The 17849-nt window shown below is 40.1% G+C and overlaps 1 protein-coding gene across 1 annotated transcript in view; it reads right to left on the bottom strand.

Moving 5' to 3' along the window:
* The window catches only part of vmp1 (vacuole membrane protein 1), a 19199-nt gene extending 1370 nt beyond the window's left edge, over window positions 1-17829 (bottom strand). The window contains exons 1-9 of the mRNA XM_079568595.1: window positions 17696-17829; window positions 17236-17343; window positions 16892-17024; window positions 14857-14947; window positions 14001-14111; window positions 8518-8685; window positions 7697-7828; window positions 5543-5623; window positions 4858-5004 (exon numbers count right to left, since the gene is read on the bottom strand). Of these exons, the coding sequence (XP_079424721.1) occupies window positions 4858-5004; window positions 5543-5623; window positions 7697-7828; window positions 8518-8685; window positions 14001-14111; window positions 14857-14947; window positions 16892-17024; window positions 17236-17314 (942 nt within the window). The 5' untranslated portion in view covers window positions 17315-17343; window positions 17696-17829. The remainder of the gene's footprint in view (window positions 1-4857; window positions 5005-5542; window positions 5624-7696; window positions 7829-8517; window positions 8686-14000; window positions 14112-14856; window positions 14948-16891; window positions 17025-17235; window positions 17344-17695) is intronic.
* Between the last annotated feature and the right edge of the window lie 20 nt (window positions 17830-17849).

Below are 17849 nucleotides of genomic sequence, written 5' to 3'. Positions count from 1 at the left end.
CCACTCATTAACACACACACACACAGACAGAGACAGAGCCGTCTGCGCTGGGAGCAGGAGATCCCAGAGGAGGCGAGGCAGAAGCACCACAACTCCACCTGAGCACCCAGACAGCCACAGCCTGTCACTGCTCCCGAGAAACATCTAAAAACCCTCATAAGACTTTTGTCATGTTTTTGTCAGACTTGCATGGCATTTTTGTCAGGGTTTTGTCACTTTTCCATCACTTTTTTTTTAATCCTTGTTTTGTGCTCGTCGCAATTTTAACAAGAAGCTTTTATTTGGTTACTGCCGAACTGGAGAAAATGTGCTCGGCATCGCAGGGTGAGGCCACGGCCTTGTCGATATATACATAGATATGACTAACGTGTGCAGAAAACACTCAAACTACAGTAATAATTGGCTGCTAGCTTTATGTTTAATGCACTCCGGGGGCTGTGGTTTTGAACTGGAAAGGAAAAACGGCGAAAGAAATGGAACAATGTCGAGTGTGTTAAGACAAACGCGTGAAGGTCGGTGGCAAACACGTTTCAATGTAAAGTCTATTAGTGGTTCTCAACTGGTTTAGCAACAAAAACCACAAGCCGCTCCGCAAATACCACTTAGACTTGTGAAATATACGGTAAATATTATCTTTTCCTCAAAAATGGTTGCAGAATAAGCATTGAATAAGCTAAAAAAAAAAAAAGCTGGAGCCATGATAAGAACAAGAGTCATTTTAACAAGACTCAAGCAGGGATTCTACTCCATTTCTGTACATAAATATTTAAATAAATGTTTTCTGGGAATGACTCGCGACCCACTTTTGTATTTCGACCCACCAGAAACGCCCGGAGCCCGCCCCCATTCCTTAGGCGTCCCACAGCTCTATCATTGTTAGTCCATGTTTTTCATAGTCTGTGTATTTGATCCATCCCTCAATGCTAATGGGGCAATTTGTGAGCAGCAGTGAGGCCCTGAAGTGCAAGGGCCTGGGCACACGTCTACAGATCTACAGAACAAGGTTTATTCATGGAGTATCTAGCTGGAGGAGGAGCCCGTTGTGCATGTTTTGGGCTGATGAGGGAAACCAGAACTAGCAAACAATGGACCAGCAGAGATGAAGATGGAAAAACAGGGAGGAAAATGGAGGCTAGAAGTAGTTTGACATGAAATTAATGCGGGGTTTCTACAGGCAGCAGCAAGTTAAATCAATATAGGATGGGAATATTTTTTACTTCTATACTTCAATACTTCAATACACGCCTCATGGGTCTAAGTCATCTTTTGTCACTTTGATATCTGTGGGATTGATGCGTTTACTGTCATACACTGCTTACTCAGTGACGGTACAGCTGGTCCCTCCATCATTCATCCTTATCTCCTGAACATTACTCTGCTTTTAAGTTGTAGTTTTTGCTTTTCTCCCTCTCTGCATTGTGCAAGACCAGTGTTAATTTCGTCGACTAAAATATTTAGTCTTCATTTTAGTCAAAGTGATATTTTTGCCGACTAAAATAGGACTAAAACTAAATTAAAAGTTTCTCATGAGACTAAAACTGTGACTAAAATGTCCAGATATATTAGTCGACTAAAATAAGACTAAATAAAAATGAAAAAGAGAGACTAAAATCATCCAAACTTCTATTGACGATCTGAAAGAGCTTCAGATCATGTAAATTCACTGCTTAAAGATCAGCTCTGAGCTTTGTTCATATGGAAGCAGCTCCATTAAGTCGAGGACCACGATTATATATGATTATAATGAATATTATAAATATAAGTCGACTAAATTAGTCTTCATTTTAGTCGACTAAATTGACATGCAATTTTAGTCGACTAAAACTAGACTAAAATTGAAAGTTTTTTTTTTACTAAATCTTGACTAAAATTAAATTACATTTTAGTCAAAAGACTAAGACCAAAACTAAAATAAAATATGTTGTCAAAATTAACATTGTGCAAGACAAATATTGTAAATAAATGTAATATATTTGTATACATTCTTGAGCTTTCATTTTAAAAAGGGACACACCTGGTGCTAATTCTTATGCCCTGACGAAGACACGTCATGTCGAAACGCTTAGGCTGTCCATTTTTTCCATTAAAGGACTTTCACATTTTTTTTCACATAGCAGAGTGCCTCAGACTTCTCTTTTTTGACTTTTATTCCTCCACCTCCTGCACTTGCTCTATACAGCTTTAATAAAGTCAAATCCTTTGTCTTCCAGTAACGGTTAAACAGCACTTTTGTGTTAATGCGCTTTTCAATCGTGATACAAAAGTGAATCATCCCAGCCATAATAAATACTATATTTTTCATGCCACAAATGACAAAAATCTGGACTTATTTCATTTTGTAAGATTTGTAAAGAGAAATGTAGATATTCAAAACTAAACTGGACACAACGGGGAAACTTTAGAGCAAAACTTTCCAAAATGTCAGTATGAGCCGCAGTTAAATTTGTGCTTCTTTGATGAACACACTCAGACAAAAAATAGTTGCCATTGAGTGGGTTCTGTCTCTAAAGAAAAGTCATGTTTTCTGAGAAATTTAGATTTAATGCCAGTTTGAATCCGATTCACTGCTTTTTTAATGCCTCAAGGAAACCCTATAACTGATGCACCCGAGACCTATGTTTAGTGGGATGAACTGCAAGAAAAATAAGTTTTATAGTTCTGGTCATTTAATCTGCAGTTTACCCATGATGCTGCAGTTTTGAGTCTGTAAAACTAAAGTCTTACATTCAAAAGAAAACTCCTCTCCTAAACGCTCTGCTTGACAAAACTACAGTGTCTTTGTGTGGCCGTTTGTAAACACTAAGCGGGGGGCGACACATAATTACTCTACCAAAAAAAATAGGAATCGGCTTTAAAAACATGACACATGGACAAATTCAGACAGGATGTGTGACACGCTACGTCCAAACAAAGGGCTTCCCCCCTGCAGCCTTCACAGCGTCTGCCTAATTTCCTCCTCCAGCCTCTCAAGCCTCTCATGTCCACTCCTCGTCCATGCCGTCCCGCCGCTCTCACGCTCCGCACTGAGATCATGGACTGGTACCACCGAGGGGAGATTGCTTTGGTGTGTGCGACTCAGACAGAGCTTAGACTAAGTTTACATTAGTCACCGATGAGGCAGACTCTAAACAGTGCACTTCAAACAAGCATCATCTTCAAATACTCCAGGTTTCATCAAGATTGACTTGTCTGTATGAGAAACAGGAGAGCGCACCAAGGGGTTTCCAAAGGCTAATATTTGGGCTTAGGGTGGATCACGATTCATATTAACGTGAACGATGAGGCAAAAGCTAAATCGCTAAAAGGCAGGAAGTTGCCGATAAGACATTCCCAAAACATAAATCATCTTTTACATTTTCAAAATAATAGAAGAGGAAAAAAGGCCACAGCAGAGTTAGTACCTTGTAGCCCCTAATACGGCACGTATCACAGCTTCAAACGCTTTTCTAGGCAGCAAAGAGTCTTTGAATTTGGGTTTGAGCAATTTTTCTCTTTCTTCCTTTCAAAAGTCAGTCCTCTCCGGATTTCCGGTCATTATGCAGGCGAAAATGCCTTATTTAGTGGACCGTGTTTACAAAAGTTGCACATTTTCATTACAGCTAAAGACAAGCTCAAGCCTTTCTTTGCATTTTACATCAGTTTAAACCAAACATACTTAAAATAGGCCTTGTTTTAAATAGATAAATCCTCTAAAAAACAGAAACGTCCTGTGTGTCCCAAGTGTCAGTCTGAATGACTTCAGACTCTGCAGAGGCTCTGACACTTCCTACACAAATACAGCAAGTATAATGGATTTAACTGATCAGAAGTGAAGAAGGAGTTAAGGAGTAGTTGTGAAGGAAAGTGCGGATTATGAGAAAAGTTGGGGGAAAGTTGTCTGCTTGTGGAAATGTTGCAGTGCGCACTGGTTTTGCAGAGTTTGCTTGATTTCGCGTTAATAATAGCTGTGATCACAACATCGCGAAATCCTGGGGAGACGGAAAAGTGTTTCAGAGCTGGGAGATTTCTGGCCTGTATTGCACATTAGGGCTGAAAGATATATCGCTGTCGTATCGATAGAGATATAAGCATTCAAAATATTAATATGAAAAAAAGATATAAACAATATAGATTTTCATCAATAAAATGGCACTCTTTATTATTATGTTTTTATTTTTCTGAAAAATGCCACAGTTATATCGTATCGTATCCATGTCGAGATCTGGCATGAATATCGAGATATGAAATTTTGTCCATATCGTTCAGCCCTAGCTCACACTGCTCTTTGGAGCTCTACCTACAGATCTTCAATGTTTAGAACAGGAGACTGAAGGTCACGGTAAGACCTTCAGACAGAAGAGAGAGCTTTTTCACAGATGGTGTTATGTTTTCCTCCAAAATATGTTGGAATTTAAATGAATCAATGTTTTCGACCATAACTTTTGTATTTTGGACAAACCTATAGAAGCAAAAAGAGTTGAGCAATGTCATTATTTCCCAAGACTTTTAATGCCCCACGTAAACAATGTTTTAGTATAACCTACACCAGTAGTTTCCCAAAATAGGGCCCGGGAACATCTGGGGAGCCTCAAAGGTTTTCCACGTATTACTCACAGAAAAATAAGTTCCATCTGACATGAACTGCATTTACATTTATTCAATTATAATCTGTATTTAGCCTATAATCACTGTTATTTATAAATTCATGTGAAATGGTCTATTTGGGCCACAGCACATTGTACTTTGGGAACGGCTAGTGTGTGTCAAGAAAATGCTTACCAGAAAAAAATTGGTTAAAAAAATAAAACACACCAGCAAAACCATTCAAAATGAAGGCAAGAAAAATGGCGGTTACTGTTGTGAAAACAACTTTGTAACAAGGTCAAAGTCTAGAAAAGTCAGACCAACCTGTATGTGCATCTTAATAATGGCCTTTCCGATCAGTGTGGCTCCGAAGAAGGTCCAGAAAGGCACGAGGAAATGCCCACAGGTTATTCCAGCCAGGTCAAAAAGAGGATTGGGGATCTACAAATAGACAAACAGGATGAATAGAATTTAGTACAAGAACAAAGAGTACACGGGTAGTAGAAGTAGACAAAGCTCTAAGCCCCTTCTGTAAAGGTACGTCGACCAATATGGGTTTTTCGAACTCCGATGCCGATATTTGCAAATGTCTGGTCTATAATCTTGCAAAAACATAAATATTTGGCCACTTCAGCAGAGGCCGATTTCATTTTACTGCTTTAGGTGATTCTGTCCCAGCCTTGATAAGTTGCCCTTAGATAAGATAGTCTAACAGTTAAACAATGAGTAATAACAAAAAGCTTAAAATGGGGCAAAATATAAACAATAATAAAAACAAAAATAAAATTAGAACAGACTATAAATAGGTTAATATTGGCATTCCGAAGTTTACAGTGCAGGTTGACGATAAAGTGACGCTGATACAGAGAATATAGCACTCTTCTTCTTCTGCTGTTCGCATTAGCATTAGCATCCGGTTGCTAGCCGCAATAAACGTAAACCTTTACATGCTCTTGATTATTTGTAATTCTACACTTACTGAGGCACAAGCGAGAATGCCGAAGAAGCCCACTTTCTGGACCATATGCTGGACACCAAGCTTTGCTCTTGTGACAAAGTCCTGCAAGAAAGAAAATTCATTTTAAACTTTAATTCATCCACATCATCGCCAAGACATAATCACAACCAGTCGACAGTAAACCCGATTTCGTGCATTGATTTGTCACGCACAGAACAAAGCTATAGCCGCCGAGTTCTCTGTGAGTAAGCGATATTGTTATTTTAGGCTGATCAGTTTGGTGAAAGTGTGATCAAAGGCGCCAGTTCACAGGCTGCTTTGATTCTATATCGGTCTCTCGGGGGCATTAAAGATTGTGTGGTTGCATAGAGAAGATGACAGGCTCTGCTTTGGCGAGATTAAAAAGAGACTTCGCCAATGTCATTTCAAGAACGCAATTAAAACTCAAGGGCTTGACTAGACATAAGGATTAAAAATAATTCCCACTCATGTATTTGGACAAAGAGGGCATTTCCCTGAATAAGATTTTCAAATTGTCACATGCAAATACTTCTCGGACGTCTCGGCTCTGGCCATGTGATTAAAAAGTGACCCCCCGGGGCGCTAACGAAGTGAGAAAAGGTAACGGAACAATGGTTTGTCTGGTCGGGCTGGTGCTGACTCAGCAGGTCTGGAGTCATGTGAACTCTTGACAGGGAAAGGCCTGTCACTCAAATTAGAGAGCGGCCCGAGTGAAGGAGGGAGCAGAGGAGCCCCGGGGATGATTAAAGGGGGGCAGAGCTCGGCTGAGTCACCCGCAGACGCGCTGATTTACTGGAAATGAGAGGGGAGGGGCTTCACTGAAGTCATGTGACAGCCACAGGCCAATCAGAGGCCGGAGGATCTATGGCCATTGAGACCTTGATAAACGGTGCAGGAGCAGACAGGTAAGGGGACAAACAGACAAGCATCTCACTGCAGGTGAAAAGGGGAAAGAAAATTACATTAAGAGATATAAATATGAAACTTTTGCTGTAGATTAATGACATAAATGAGAAGAAAATGTATTGCAAGTTTTCATATTTCAGTTTTCAAGTTTTCATCATTTAACCTCTTGAACCGAGCGCATTTTCTCCAGTCCGGCTTTACCCAAATCTAAAACCTTCAACTGGAGAGCAGTGTAATGCCTCATTTGAAAGCTAAGACTTCCAAAAGCGGTTTTGTCATAATATTGTCTCCTTTTTTATCGTGTTTGCGCCACATTTTTGTCACTTTTTGTTGCTTTTTTGTCGATTGTTTTCACCTTTTGTTGCGTCATCCTCATTGTTCAACACTATATTGATGCTTTTTTTTTTAAGCTTTTAGATTTGGATACAGCCAAGATAATGTAATTGGTCCAGGCGGGGGGTAGGAGTAATCATATAATGCATTAAAAAGGCCATATTTTCAGCAAAGAAAACTAAATAATGGATAGAGCCAGATATACTTTCATGGTTCTAAATTGTCGATATATTAACTCAATAAGTCCGGCTAGGATGGGAAAGTGGGAGATATTGTTGCAAGAGTAGAAAGAAAACAGGCCCCAAGGTTTTGCAGCGTCTCTGTATAAGCCTGAACATTTCTCCTGAATTTAACCGCAGATGTCTCGCCAGAAAGGAAATAACCATTTGGATTGCAGCATCATCTTGGTCTCATTTTGTGCTGCACGTGGATACCAAAAATGTCAATATTTGTGAATGAATACGCATGGTGAGTTATGCCTTCTTTTTACATTAAAGCTAAGATGTTAAAGGTGCATTATGCAACTTTTATAGGGGAAAAAAAAGTTGATATTTGTATTTGACCTTGTAGTGACCCAGTGACTGTATGAGTGGTCACCATGGCGCCTTTACTTTCCATCACAGTGGTCTCTACAACGCTCCAGGATCAATTGTTGTGTAGGTTTTTGTTGGGAGGGTCCGTCAGCAGTGAAAACCTTCCGAACAATTGATCCTGGAGCGCCCTAGAGACCAATGTGATGGAAAGTAAAGGCGCCATGCTGACCACTCATACAGCCACTGGGTCACTACAACGTCAAATACGCACAAATATGTTTTTTTTCCCTCATAAAAATTTGCATAATGCAGCTTTAAGGGAGAAAACTGGCTGAAAATCTCAACACTGACCACTGCAGCGTGTCGTGAGTGGTTTTCTGACCTGTGCATTCTGGGCCTGCTCGAGCATCTCCTCAAACTCCTCGTAGTCCTCGTCCTCTGGGTCAGCGCCGGACTTGCGAGCGGCGCGGGCCATGAAGTACGGAGGCAGCTCCCCGATGGCAGTACCGGCGCCCTGACAACATATGTTAATTTCATTTTAGTCTTTTGATGAAAATGCAATTGAGTTTTAGTCAAGGGTTAGTCAAAGAATTCTATTTAAATTTTAGTTGACAGAAATTTCATGTAAATTTAGTTGACCAAATCTATAATAACATCAACCTTACATTTATATTCCAACATGTTTAAAGGGGCTAGATGCAAGTTAGCCATTTTATACTCACTACTGCCACCTCAGGTCATACATGTAACTGCACCTTCTATATTAAGCTCGTGCATGACGGCAATTCGGACCCGAATTAACACCTTTTTGAGTGACAGTGCAGGATTTTAAAGGCAGTTATAGTGAACAGGTCTGAGCTCATTCTACACATTAGGACATTGTTGGAACATGTAGGGGGAGGAGAATACATAATTTTGACATTTTTAAACTCTGTATACTCCCTTTTAATTATGTAGATCTGCTCAATAAAGCTGGCAGTTTTTTTTTTTATAATTGGAGGCTCTTGCAAACAGTTTCTCTGACAGTTGAGATTATTCAACCCCATTCTTCAAAAACATCTGGAGATTTTACTCATAGCTTTAGTGTCATTATCTACTTTTATTTTCAATTTCTATGAGAGAAAACATGAATAGACTAAAATCCTGACGAGAAATGACCTCGGCTCACATTTAACCAGAAGTGAGTCGTTTCCTTGTACTCACCCACATACAGGCCTCCAGCCGCACCTTGGACATGATGCTGAAGAGGGAGATGCTTTCGTCCACCCCCCCACCGGGAGGACAGATGATCTGGTCGGGGTACGGCGGCTCGGGGAAGTTCGTGGAGCCGCACTCGTACGCTGCCAGTGTTACCGACGCTATGTGAGGCCCCTGCAGGAGGAGACACCGACTGTGAGTAAAGAAACGTGAGGGCAGTTTATCCAAGATCTGAGATATGACTTTACTGAGAAATCCAAAATGAGAGTAATTCTATGAGTAGGGGCATATTCTACATTTTATCAATTGTGCAATAACATTTAACTGAGCCCTCATCTCCACTCTATTTTTTGCAGTATTTGATCAGTTAACCTCTTGAATCGAGCACACTTTCTTCACTTTGGCTTTACCCAAATCTAAAAGATTCTTTAAAAATGCTTCAAAAGGATGAAAAAAACTTGAAGAAAGCTTAAAAAACACGATTAAAAAGTGATGAAAAAGAAAAGAAGAACAAAAACACGACAAAAAGCAACACAAAAATGTGCCGGAAAAGCAACAAAAATGCTACAAAGAGTGACACAAAAAAAAAAGAGATGAAAACAGAGCAAAAACGCGGCGACAACGTAAAAAAAACTGTTGCTATCCAGTCAAGAAGCTTCTAGATTTGGGTAAAGCCGAAGAGGAGAAAATGTGCTCGATTCAGGCGGAGGGTAAAGTTGATTTACAGCTTTATTAATTACAGGAAAAGAAGTCAATTCCTATGGTGTGTATGTATCAAGTGTTTTGCTACAGGAAAGTTCAGTTTTCTATAATAAAAGTCATCCTGGAATATTAAAAAATGTAAGAGATGCTACAGGAAAAGTCTCCAGGCGTTGTTTTCCCCCAAGAATTGACAGTAACAAGGTTTTTTTCTGTTCTTATTACACGATCATTATACAGTGCTGGCCAAAAGTTTGAAACACTGTTTTTATGTTTTCTTTTTGTTTTATTTCAAGACTGGGTAAATTGTAGATTCTTGCTGAAGTCATATAAATTAACACATATGGAATTAGGTTTTAAAAGTGAAATAGATTCTTCAAAATGGCCGCCTTTTGCTTTGATTACAGCTTTGAACTTTTGACATTTTCTCAATTGTCTGGTCTTCACCCGTGCCTTCAATCACGTAAACACAGCGCAGACGGCGTTGGCATTTAGCCTCTCCCCCTCTCCACTATAGCTCCAAAACAGGTCAAGATAGAAGCTACCAAGCTCTTCCACGTTTTCCCTATTTAAATATAGTTACGTGAAGTGTTCCACTACAAAGTATAATTACACAAAATTAAACAATGTGGATTTTCTAAGCGGATAAAAGGGGGGACTATATAGATACAGACGGCATCTCGTCATAGAAGGGGGCGTGGCTTCGCCGAGGGGGAAAATAGAATCTTTCGAGAAACACAATTTTCCACTCTTTTTAGCCATTTTCTGGTGGAATATGACCTTATTTATCACACACAAATAAAGTAAAATGTAAATCGGGCCCATATGGATATTTTCTCACAGCAGATTGTTCAGTAGAAGTCAAAAAACGGCAGTTGTAGCTAGCGCGAGCTAACCGTTAGCATTAGCCCGATGTTAACATGTAGCATCAAGTTAGCATTCTCCGTTATTCATGTATTTATGGGCTGTTGAACCACTTTGCTCCTCCCCATGTCATTGTATCATTATTTAGTAGAAACTATATTCATATTTCAGCATTTGTTAAAGTGTTTGTTGAATAATTAGAGAAAATATACATTTTTTAAAAACTGTTTTCCCCCTTAACGGTTTTAAAAATGACCATATATGGGCGATTCCAGAGATGCCGTCTGTATCTATTGTAAGGCGTAGTAATACCAGGAGTAATTTGGCATCCGCACAGAAAGGTGAAGATTACTGCGCAGTAAAGTGAAGATTGCTACGCGGATTTCGAACTACTCCTGGTATTATTACGCCTTACAATATAGTTCCCCCTTTTATCCGCTTAGAAAATCCACATTGTTTAATTTTGTGTAATTATACTTTGTAGTGGAACACTTCACGTAACCATATTTAAATGGGGAAAAGGTGGAAGAGCTTGGTAGCTTCTATCTTGACCTGTTTTGGAGCTATAGTGGAGAGGGGGAGAGGCTAAATGCTAACGCCGTCTGCGCTGTGTTTACGCGATTAAAGGCACGGGTGAAGATCAGACAGGTCCTAGAGACCTCGTCAAAGCTAAGGTAAGAACATATCTCAGTATGTAAAAACGGTAGCCTATTCCTTTAATGAGCACACCTTAATATGAAGCTTTACCTTGTTTCCTACATAATCCCACATGTTCGTTCATCGTCTAAGGCCTTCAGTTCGAATCACACAATGTAAGTATTGTTGAAAATAAAGAAAAGCTGATTCCAAACTTTTGACCTGCACCGTTCTATTGAGTGGGATTCAGAATAGTTGAACAGTCGCTCGTTTCTGTGCAGCCGACTCAGACAGTCCTGACAGGCAGCAGGTCATCATTTATCAGGGGGTAGAGCCTGGTCCACCTGGTCTCATTACCGGAGGCCCACCTGGAGCCCCTGCCTTCTCCCCACACAGACCGACTCATTCAGCGCGAGCAGATGGACAGCACTGTTGCCTTGTGTTCAGTACGACACCTGCACGACACTTCGAGCAGCCGGGGAGAATGACTCGTGGATAGACTATTTGAAATATGGACCCTCATGTTTATCTTATTTTAGTATTTTAGCACATCGATTCATTTTGTTGAGAGCAGAATGTACAATTCTAGCTCGCAAAAGTACATGACAGATTTGATAGATCCAGACATGGAGGATATTAAAGGGATATTTCAGGATTTCTGACATAGAGCCTCATTTCCTAGATATCCAGAGTGTTGTTGATTTCTGAGGATATATACTGTATATATTTTTTAAATTCATGCAGTCCTTATATTTGAAGAGTTTAGTGGCGCTAGGCTAATGCTAGGCTAGCGCATGTCTATGGTAACTAGTAGCCTGCATTAAAAACAGTCTGACTCAAGCACAGTGCACATGAGGCAAATCACTTACAACACTAGACGACCCATATAAATGTCTGTGTTGACTGAATAATGTTGTAAGCTACGCAGCGGCAGAGTGATCTGCTCGGTGACCGGATCTACAGTAGTTTGTTTACCTGCAACCGGTAATACTACACGTGGAATTCACAAAGGAGCTTTCTGCAAATCGGATATGGCAACGTTTGGAGGACGACCCCATGATTTTGAAGAGGTTTTTAATGCAGGCTACTAGTTACCATAGACATGCGCTAGCCTAGCACTAGCCTAGCACTAGCCTAGCATTAGCCTAGCACTAGCCTAGAACCGCTAAACTCTTCAAATATAAGGACTGCATGAATTAAAAAATATATAAATCTCCAGAAATCAACAACACTCTGGATAACAAGGAAATGAGGCCCTATGTCAAAAATCCTGAAATGTCCCTTTAAGAGTGGTGGTAAGTTGTTACAGTAATAAGTGTTTTGTGAACAGAATGTCTGGCCCACAAGCCAAAGCCTCACAAAAATTATAACAATAATTATAATAATAATCACAATAATTACCATATCCAATTATCGTTCAACAAATGACAGATAAACAATAAATGTTTTGGCTCAATATGAATCGTCTGTTAGTTAGCATTTTGTCACATTTTTCTACAGTAATACTTGTATATATTTGATATTTGAAGATTAAGTACTTTTCCAGCTTAATGCCCATTAAAAGGTCTTAATATCATAATAATCAGTAATATCATATAATACTTCTGCCTGTGAGAGTCCGTTCACATCTTCTTCTTGGCTTTGTTGATATGAGCAAACACGATTAATGTGTGGTTAAACAATTTGGTGCAAGGCCGTGGTCTGAATAATGGTGTGATCATAGCGTGGGTGAGTGGATCCCCTTCCCCATGTACACAGTGAGGTCATCCTCCTGTAGTCAGAAATGCCTTAGGCTTGAGGCTACCTCAGCTGGTGGGAAATGTGGGTTTTCATATAAAAATAACCCTGGGAATTCCTGGCTATTGGTGACATCATCATTGGATGAGTGAGCAGAGCAGCCACCCTTCACTAACTTTCACATATGGGTCTATATTAGAGCTTTGAAGTCGGTATGTTGTGCATAATTGTGTTTTATTAAATCCGCTTTTGGATACCTGTGTTGGATATTCTCTGTTTCATAAGTTAAAGTTGGGGTACCTGAGTTTTTATTGTTGAAAAGTCAATTTGTTTTTACCACCTCAGGGTGAGTTATAAACACAGCAAAAAACAGATATTGTTAAATGGTCTTCACCTTATTATTTATTGAGCAATAGAAGATAGAAATACCACTTTAAATGAGTGGCATTGTTTTAGGGGTGGTCACCCCTCAAAGCTGTACACGGGCGTGAAAAGTGCATCAAAACAATTTACTAGAACAATTTGGACATGCAGGAGGGATTGTGAGTGCTTGGTCCAAATAGGAAAATGTCGAAGTTTGTGTGGGAAAAATCAGGTACCCCAGCTTTAAAATAATTGTTAATTGTTATTTGGCTGGAGAGTCTTCTGCAGCAGAGATTATAGTCTGTCTTGAATGGAAAAGGTTTCATTTTCAACTATCTGCATGTCACTAAATCAATAACACCATACTAAAGGCATTTTGAGAACAGGAAGGCTCAGGGAGCACAAAAACGCAAGGATACAAGGGGTCATTAGCAACTTTTGAACAGAAACAAACAGCAGGAGTGGATGACTGACCAGGCAAGGTTTGGTGATGGTAATGAACTTTGAAAATGTGGAAGATACTCCTATTACTACTCAGCAAAAAAGCTTTTGCTGTAGAGGAAATGACCACATTATACAGGACGACTCAGTGTGTGACTAAAGCTCAAAAAAGTCATTATTGCGTATATATGTCCTTTTTAAACACCCGTCATTTCTGCCATGATAAACCAAATCAAATCCCAAATGGATCTACTTTTACTCACTTGTTTTTCTTCCTGATTTGAATAATACAGGAAAGGCAGCTTTATGACAAGAACAGCCAGACCTAGTTTCATTTTAGGTCAGCACGACTGGACCACGTTTGGAGCTTGGCCACATCATCAAACTGCCGGCTCTTGCCACATAGTCATTTTAACCAACGTCAAGACAAAAAGCATCTCAGCGAGTTAGTCATGAAATCAGGTTCCTCTCAGCACTGGGTCACAAAATGTACTTCTGGTGACTCATGTGACTTTGGCGACACCCAATATTTTGATGCTGACATTTAGCTGAATGAGGTATGAATTTAATTTAATTTCTTTAAGGGTTTTGAGGCCCAAAGGCTTTATTCAATGGGAAATCACAGGGTGAAATGTGGTGACAAGTGGGAAGAGACATTCAGAAAATTGCTGCAGCCGACATTCAAATCCACGTCACAATGAGAATTACGTACAAAAATGTCTGTGTTCAAGGATAAATAATGTTCTTACCAAATAAAGAAGAAAGGTGTGTAGGCCGGTCCCAAGGCCGACTGAGGACAAAATGCCGAGGCCTACCCAGTAGGCACACCACAGGAACTTCTTCTCCAGGTATTTTACATACTGTGAAGAGCAGCAACACGGCATTGTCAATGAAGTTCAACTCAGGATTCATATTCAGCATCTCTGTGTGATTAAACTAATAACAGGCGAGTGCGCAATGCTCAAAGAAGCAGATTCACTTAAGCTTGGGGTAAACAGCTGGACAACATTAGAACCACAACCTTTTTTATTACAGTAGAAGCTAAACATGAACTCTCTTTTACACAAAGGCATTTTTTCACCACATGACTGCCTTTTGTTACATCAGTCCCCTTTATCCTCACCTCTAATCCCATTACAGGGTGGGGCATTGGGGGTGATTGGGATTTTTATCTGGTGTTTTAGGCCAGAGAGGGTTTTTAATGATAACCAACCAGTTTTACCTCTATTTAGAAGTTAAACCCACTTCTAATTAACAAGAGACTTCCATTAAGGTTACTGTGGGGCTTTGATGATGAAATTGACATCCAAGTTAACTTTTTCCGAGGTTTATACGACTTATGCCACGATGACATTCATTGACGTGCATACCATGTAAAATATTTTCTTGAACTGCTCATTTTGTCATTCCAGTGCCACTGCTATAACACAAGTGCGTGTTTAACTGACAGAGTTAAGGCGCCTGATCCACAGTGTCACATATTGCCTCACTTCTCCAAGAAAACGAGTGATGTGGAACACTGGCTGATCTTTAACCTTTAAACAGACTTGTGCTTCTTAAGTTGATGATTAACGTGGTAAAGAAAACAATCAAACAATGTATTACCTCTTGGTGCCCCCCTTCCGTTGAGTAGGCCACGGAGAAAAGAGAACAGACCAACAAAAATAAGAGCACTGAACCTCGCCGCTGCCAAAGCCTGATGAAAGACGACACAACACACATAAAAAAACAATGTTACTGAAATCTGCTTTACAGGTATAACAGCGCTGTGTTATTAATTAATATATTGTGTTCATGAGACACAATGAACACAGTCTTATAAGGTTGAATGAAATGAAAAAAGTCTTGAAAATAGCGATACTTTGCTCAATACGCACAAATATCAACTTTTTTTCCCTACATAAAAAGTTGCATAATGCACCTTTAAATCGAAATCAATATAAACCAGCATTTTTTTTAATCTTCATGAAAGAGTGTCAAAACTAAAACTTCAAACAATGCTAAACATGGATCAGAACGGGGCTGTTTAAATATATAACAATGAAAGACCTCATTGATTTTGCGATATATTGTGGTAACTTGCAATATGGATATAGAGTTCGGGAATGTGATGTCATATCGCTAAGCATTACGGGATTTGCAGCAATTGCAAACTAATGGAGATTTTAAAAGTTAAAATACTGGAGTTATTGTTCACATTAAAACACTTGGCCACCACAGTGAGTTAGATGTATTTACCAGCAGTAACTCAGCAGCTAACGGACTTGATCCACAGCTTTTTTTCTCCACTTTTTATTCTGTTTTTAGCTAATGTTAGTCAATGGAAATGTATGCTAACAGCTGCACAGATGGCGGATCTCCATGGTAACTGTGGACTTTCCCGAACTCATATGTTTGTTAAGTAAAAACCTCTTAAAAGCAACCATCAATATTTGTTAAACTCAGCGGAGAGTTACCGAACCTACTTATTTCTCAGACTTATTAGCCAAAAACGCCTCACCTACTGCTAAAAAAGCAATATTTACTTAAAGGGGCTGGAAGCAAGTTCGCCATTTTATACTCACTTCTGCCACCTCAGGCCATATGTGTAACTGCACCTTCTATATTAAAGGAATAGGCCACCGTTTTTACATACTGATATATGCTCTTACCTCACTTTAGACGTGTTAATATATCCCCGTCTGGTCTTTGTACGTGCGCTCTGCCAGGCAAACGGAGCACATACGCAGCCTCTCCCACATGTCATATAGCTCCAAAAAAGCTCACGATAGAAGCTACCAAGCTCTTCCACGTGTTCCCTATTTAAATAAAGTTACGTGAAGTGTTTTCATGCGAAGTATATTTACACAAAAATGTAACGTGTCGATTTTATAAGCAGATAAAAAGGGGGACTATATTGTGAGGCGTAATGATACGAGGAGTAAAACGTCCGCGCAGTAACTCCTAAAGACTTCCCCCGCTCACTTCCGTCAATAACCTTTAGGAGTTACTGCGTATGTGCTCCGTTTGCCTGGCAGAGCGCACGTACAAAGACCAGACGGGGATATATTAACACGTCTAAAGTGAGGTAAGAGCATATATCAGTATGTAAAAACGGTGGCCTATTCCTTTAAGCTCGTGCATGACGGCAATTCGGGCCGAAGTGACACATTTTTGAGTGACCTCACAGGATTTTAGAGGCAGTTGTGGTGAACAGGTCTGAGCTCATTCTACACATTAGGACATGGCTGGAACATGTAGGGGGAGGAAAATACTTAATTTGAACATTTTTAAACTCCTTATAGTCCCTTTAAGTCCCTACTTCCAGGGTTAGCATAGCTGCTGCGCCGTTAGCATTTATCTCCGCTAAATCGGAAGTACTGATTTTGGTAAATATTACTTTTATAGCAGTAGGTTCAGCATTTTTGGCCAACGGCCTGATAAATAAGCATGTTCCGTAACTCTCTGTTGAGTTTCATAAATATTGATTGTGGTATTAAAGAGTTTTTTGTAGTTTCTTGCACATCTGTGGACCCGGAAGTAGATCTGTGACGTCACCACTTAAACGTACAGCCATGACACTACTTTGGCTTAACACTTTACAGCCTTTTTGAAAACAAGAAACAAAGGACATGCAGGAAAAACCAGTCCCACTGCTTACTTCAATGTCAGTTCCTTTAGCTTGATGAGAGTCTCTAGCAGAAAGTAGTGCAGGGTTGTGACGGGCCTCCTCCACAAGACCAACGAAAGGCGCTCTTCTTTATCTCTTAACCGCCTGTCTATGAGTAAGGAATCTGGAGAGGAGACACCAATTACAACACATTCTTGCTTACTCTGTAATTCAACACAGCCCACTCCAGTAACTACTGTTGTCATCCTAGTAACTTCATCGAAATGAAACCAAAGATGGTCAAAGGTCAACTGACGTGACACGCTTGTTATCATTCCGTGCCATCGGTAACAAACCCTGGAACGCACCGTGATGTTTTTGCGCAAACTTTTTACCTGTGGATTTGCCATTCTGCTTGTCTTTCGCTCCTGGACGTCTCTGGGACTGTTCAAAACTGTCCCCATTGGCCGCCATGTCCAGAAATGAAGAGCCGCTGTGCCTGTCTTGATAGAGGATAAAAGTTTAGCACAGTTGAGACGTGGAGATTTATGTCGCGCGGCGCCTTCTGACATGTGAGAACAGTTCAAAGAGACCCTGCCCTTCTGACATGCTAATTTATGACGAGTTAGCTTTAAATGCTCACATAAACAACCGATGGGCGTACAAGTACTTCTTCTGAATATGTAGTTACACGATTCATAGTAAATCTGCGTGAGAAATACTTAAGTCAGGCGGTAACACGATACGAGAAATTTACCAGGCTCCCAATGCTAACCGGTTAGCTAGCACGCTAAGCTAGTAGGACACGAGATCCATAAAATTAAGAAACGTTTTACAGTACTTAGATTTACTCACTTGCCGTGCGATGTGTAAAACTACTCCCCACACGAAACGCCAAAGTTTGTACAATGACCTGCTCTAGATTGCGAAACACAGCGGCATTTGTTTAGATTAAAAGACAAGCATACCTCCGGCCTGTCCTCGCGACCCGGAAACAGAAGTTTGACGT

Source organism: Gobius niger, assembly GCF_951799975.1.
Source record: "Gobius niger genome assembly, chromosome: 1".
Lineage (NCBI taxonomy): Eukaryota > Metazoa > Chordata > Actinopteri > Gobiiformes > Gobiidae > Gobius > Gobius niger.
This window is presented reverse-complemented; position numbering and strand designations above follow the sequence as displayed.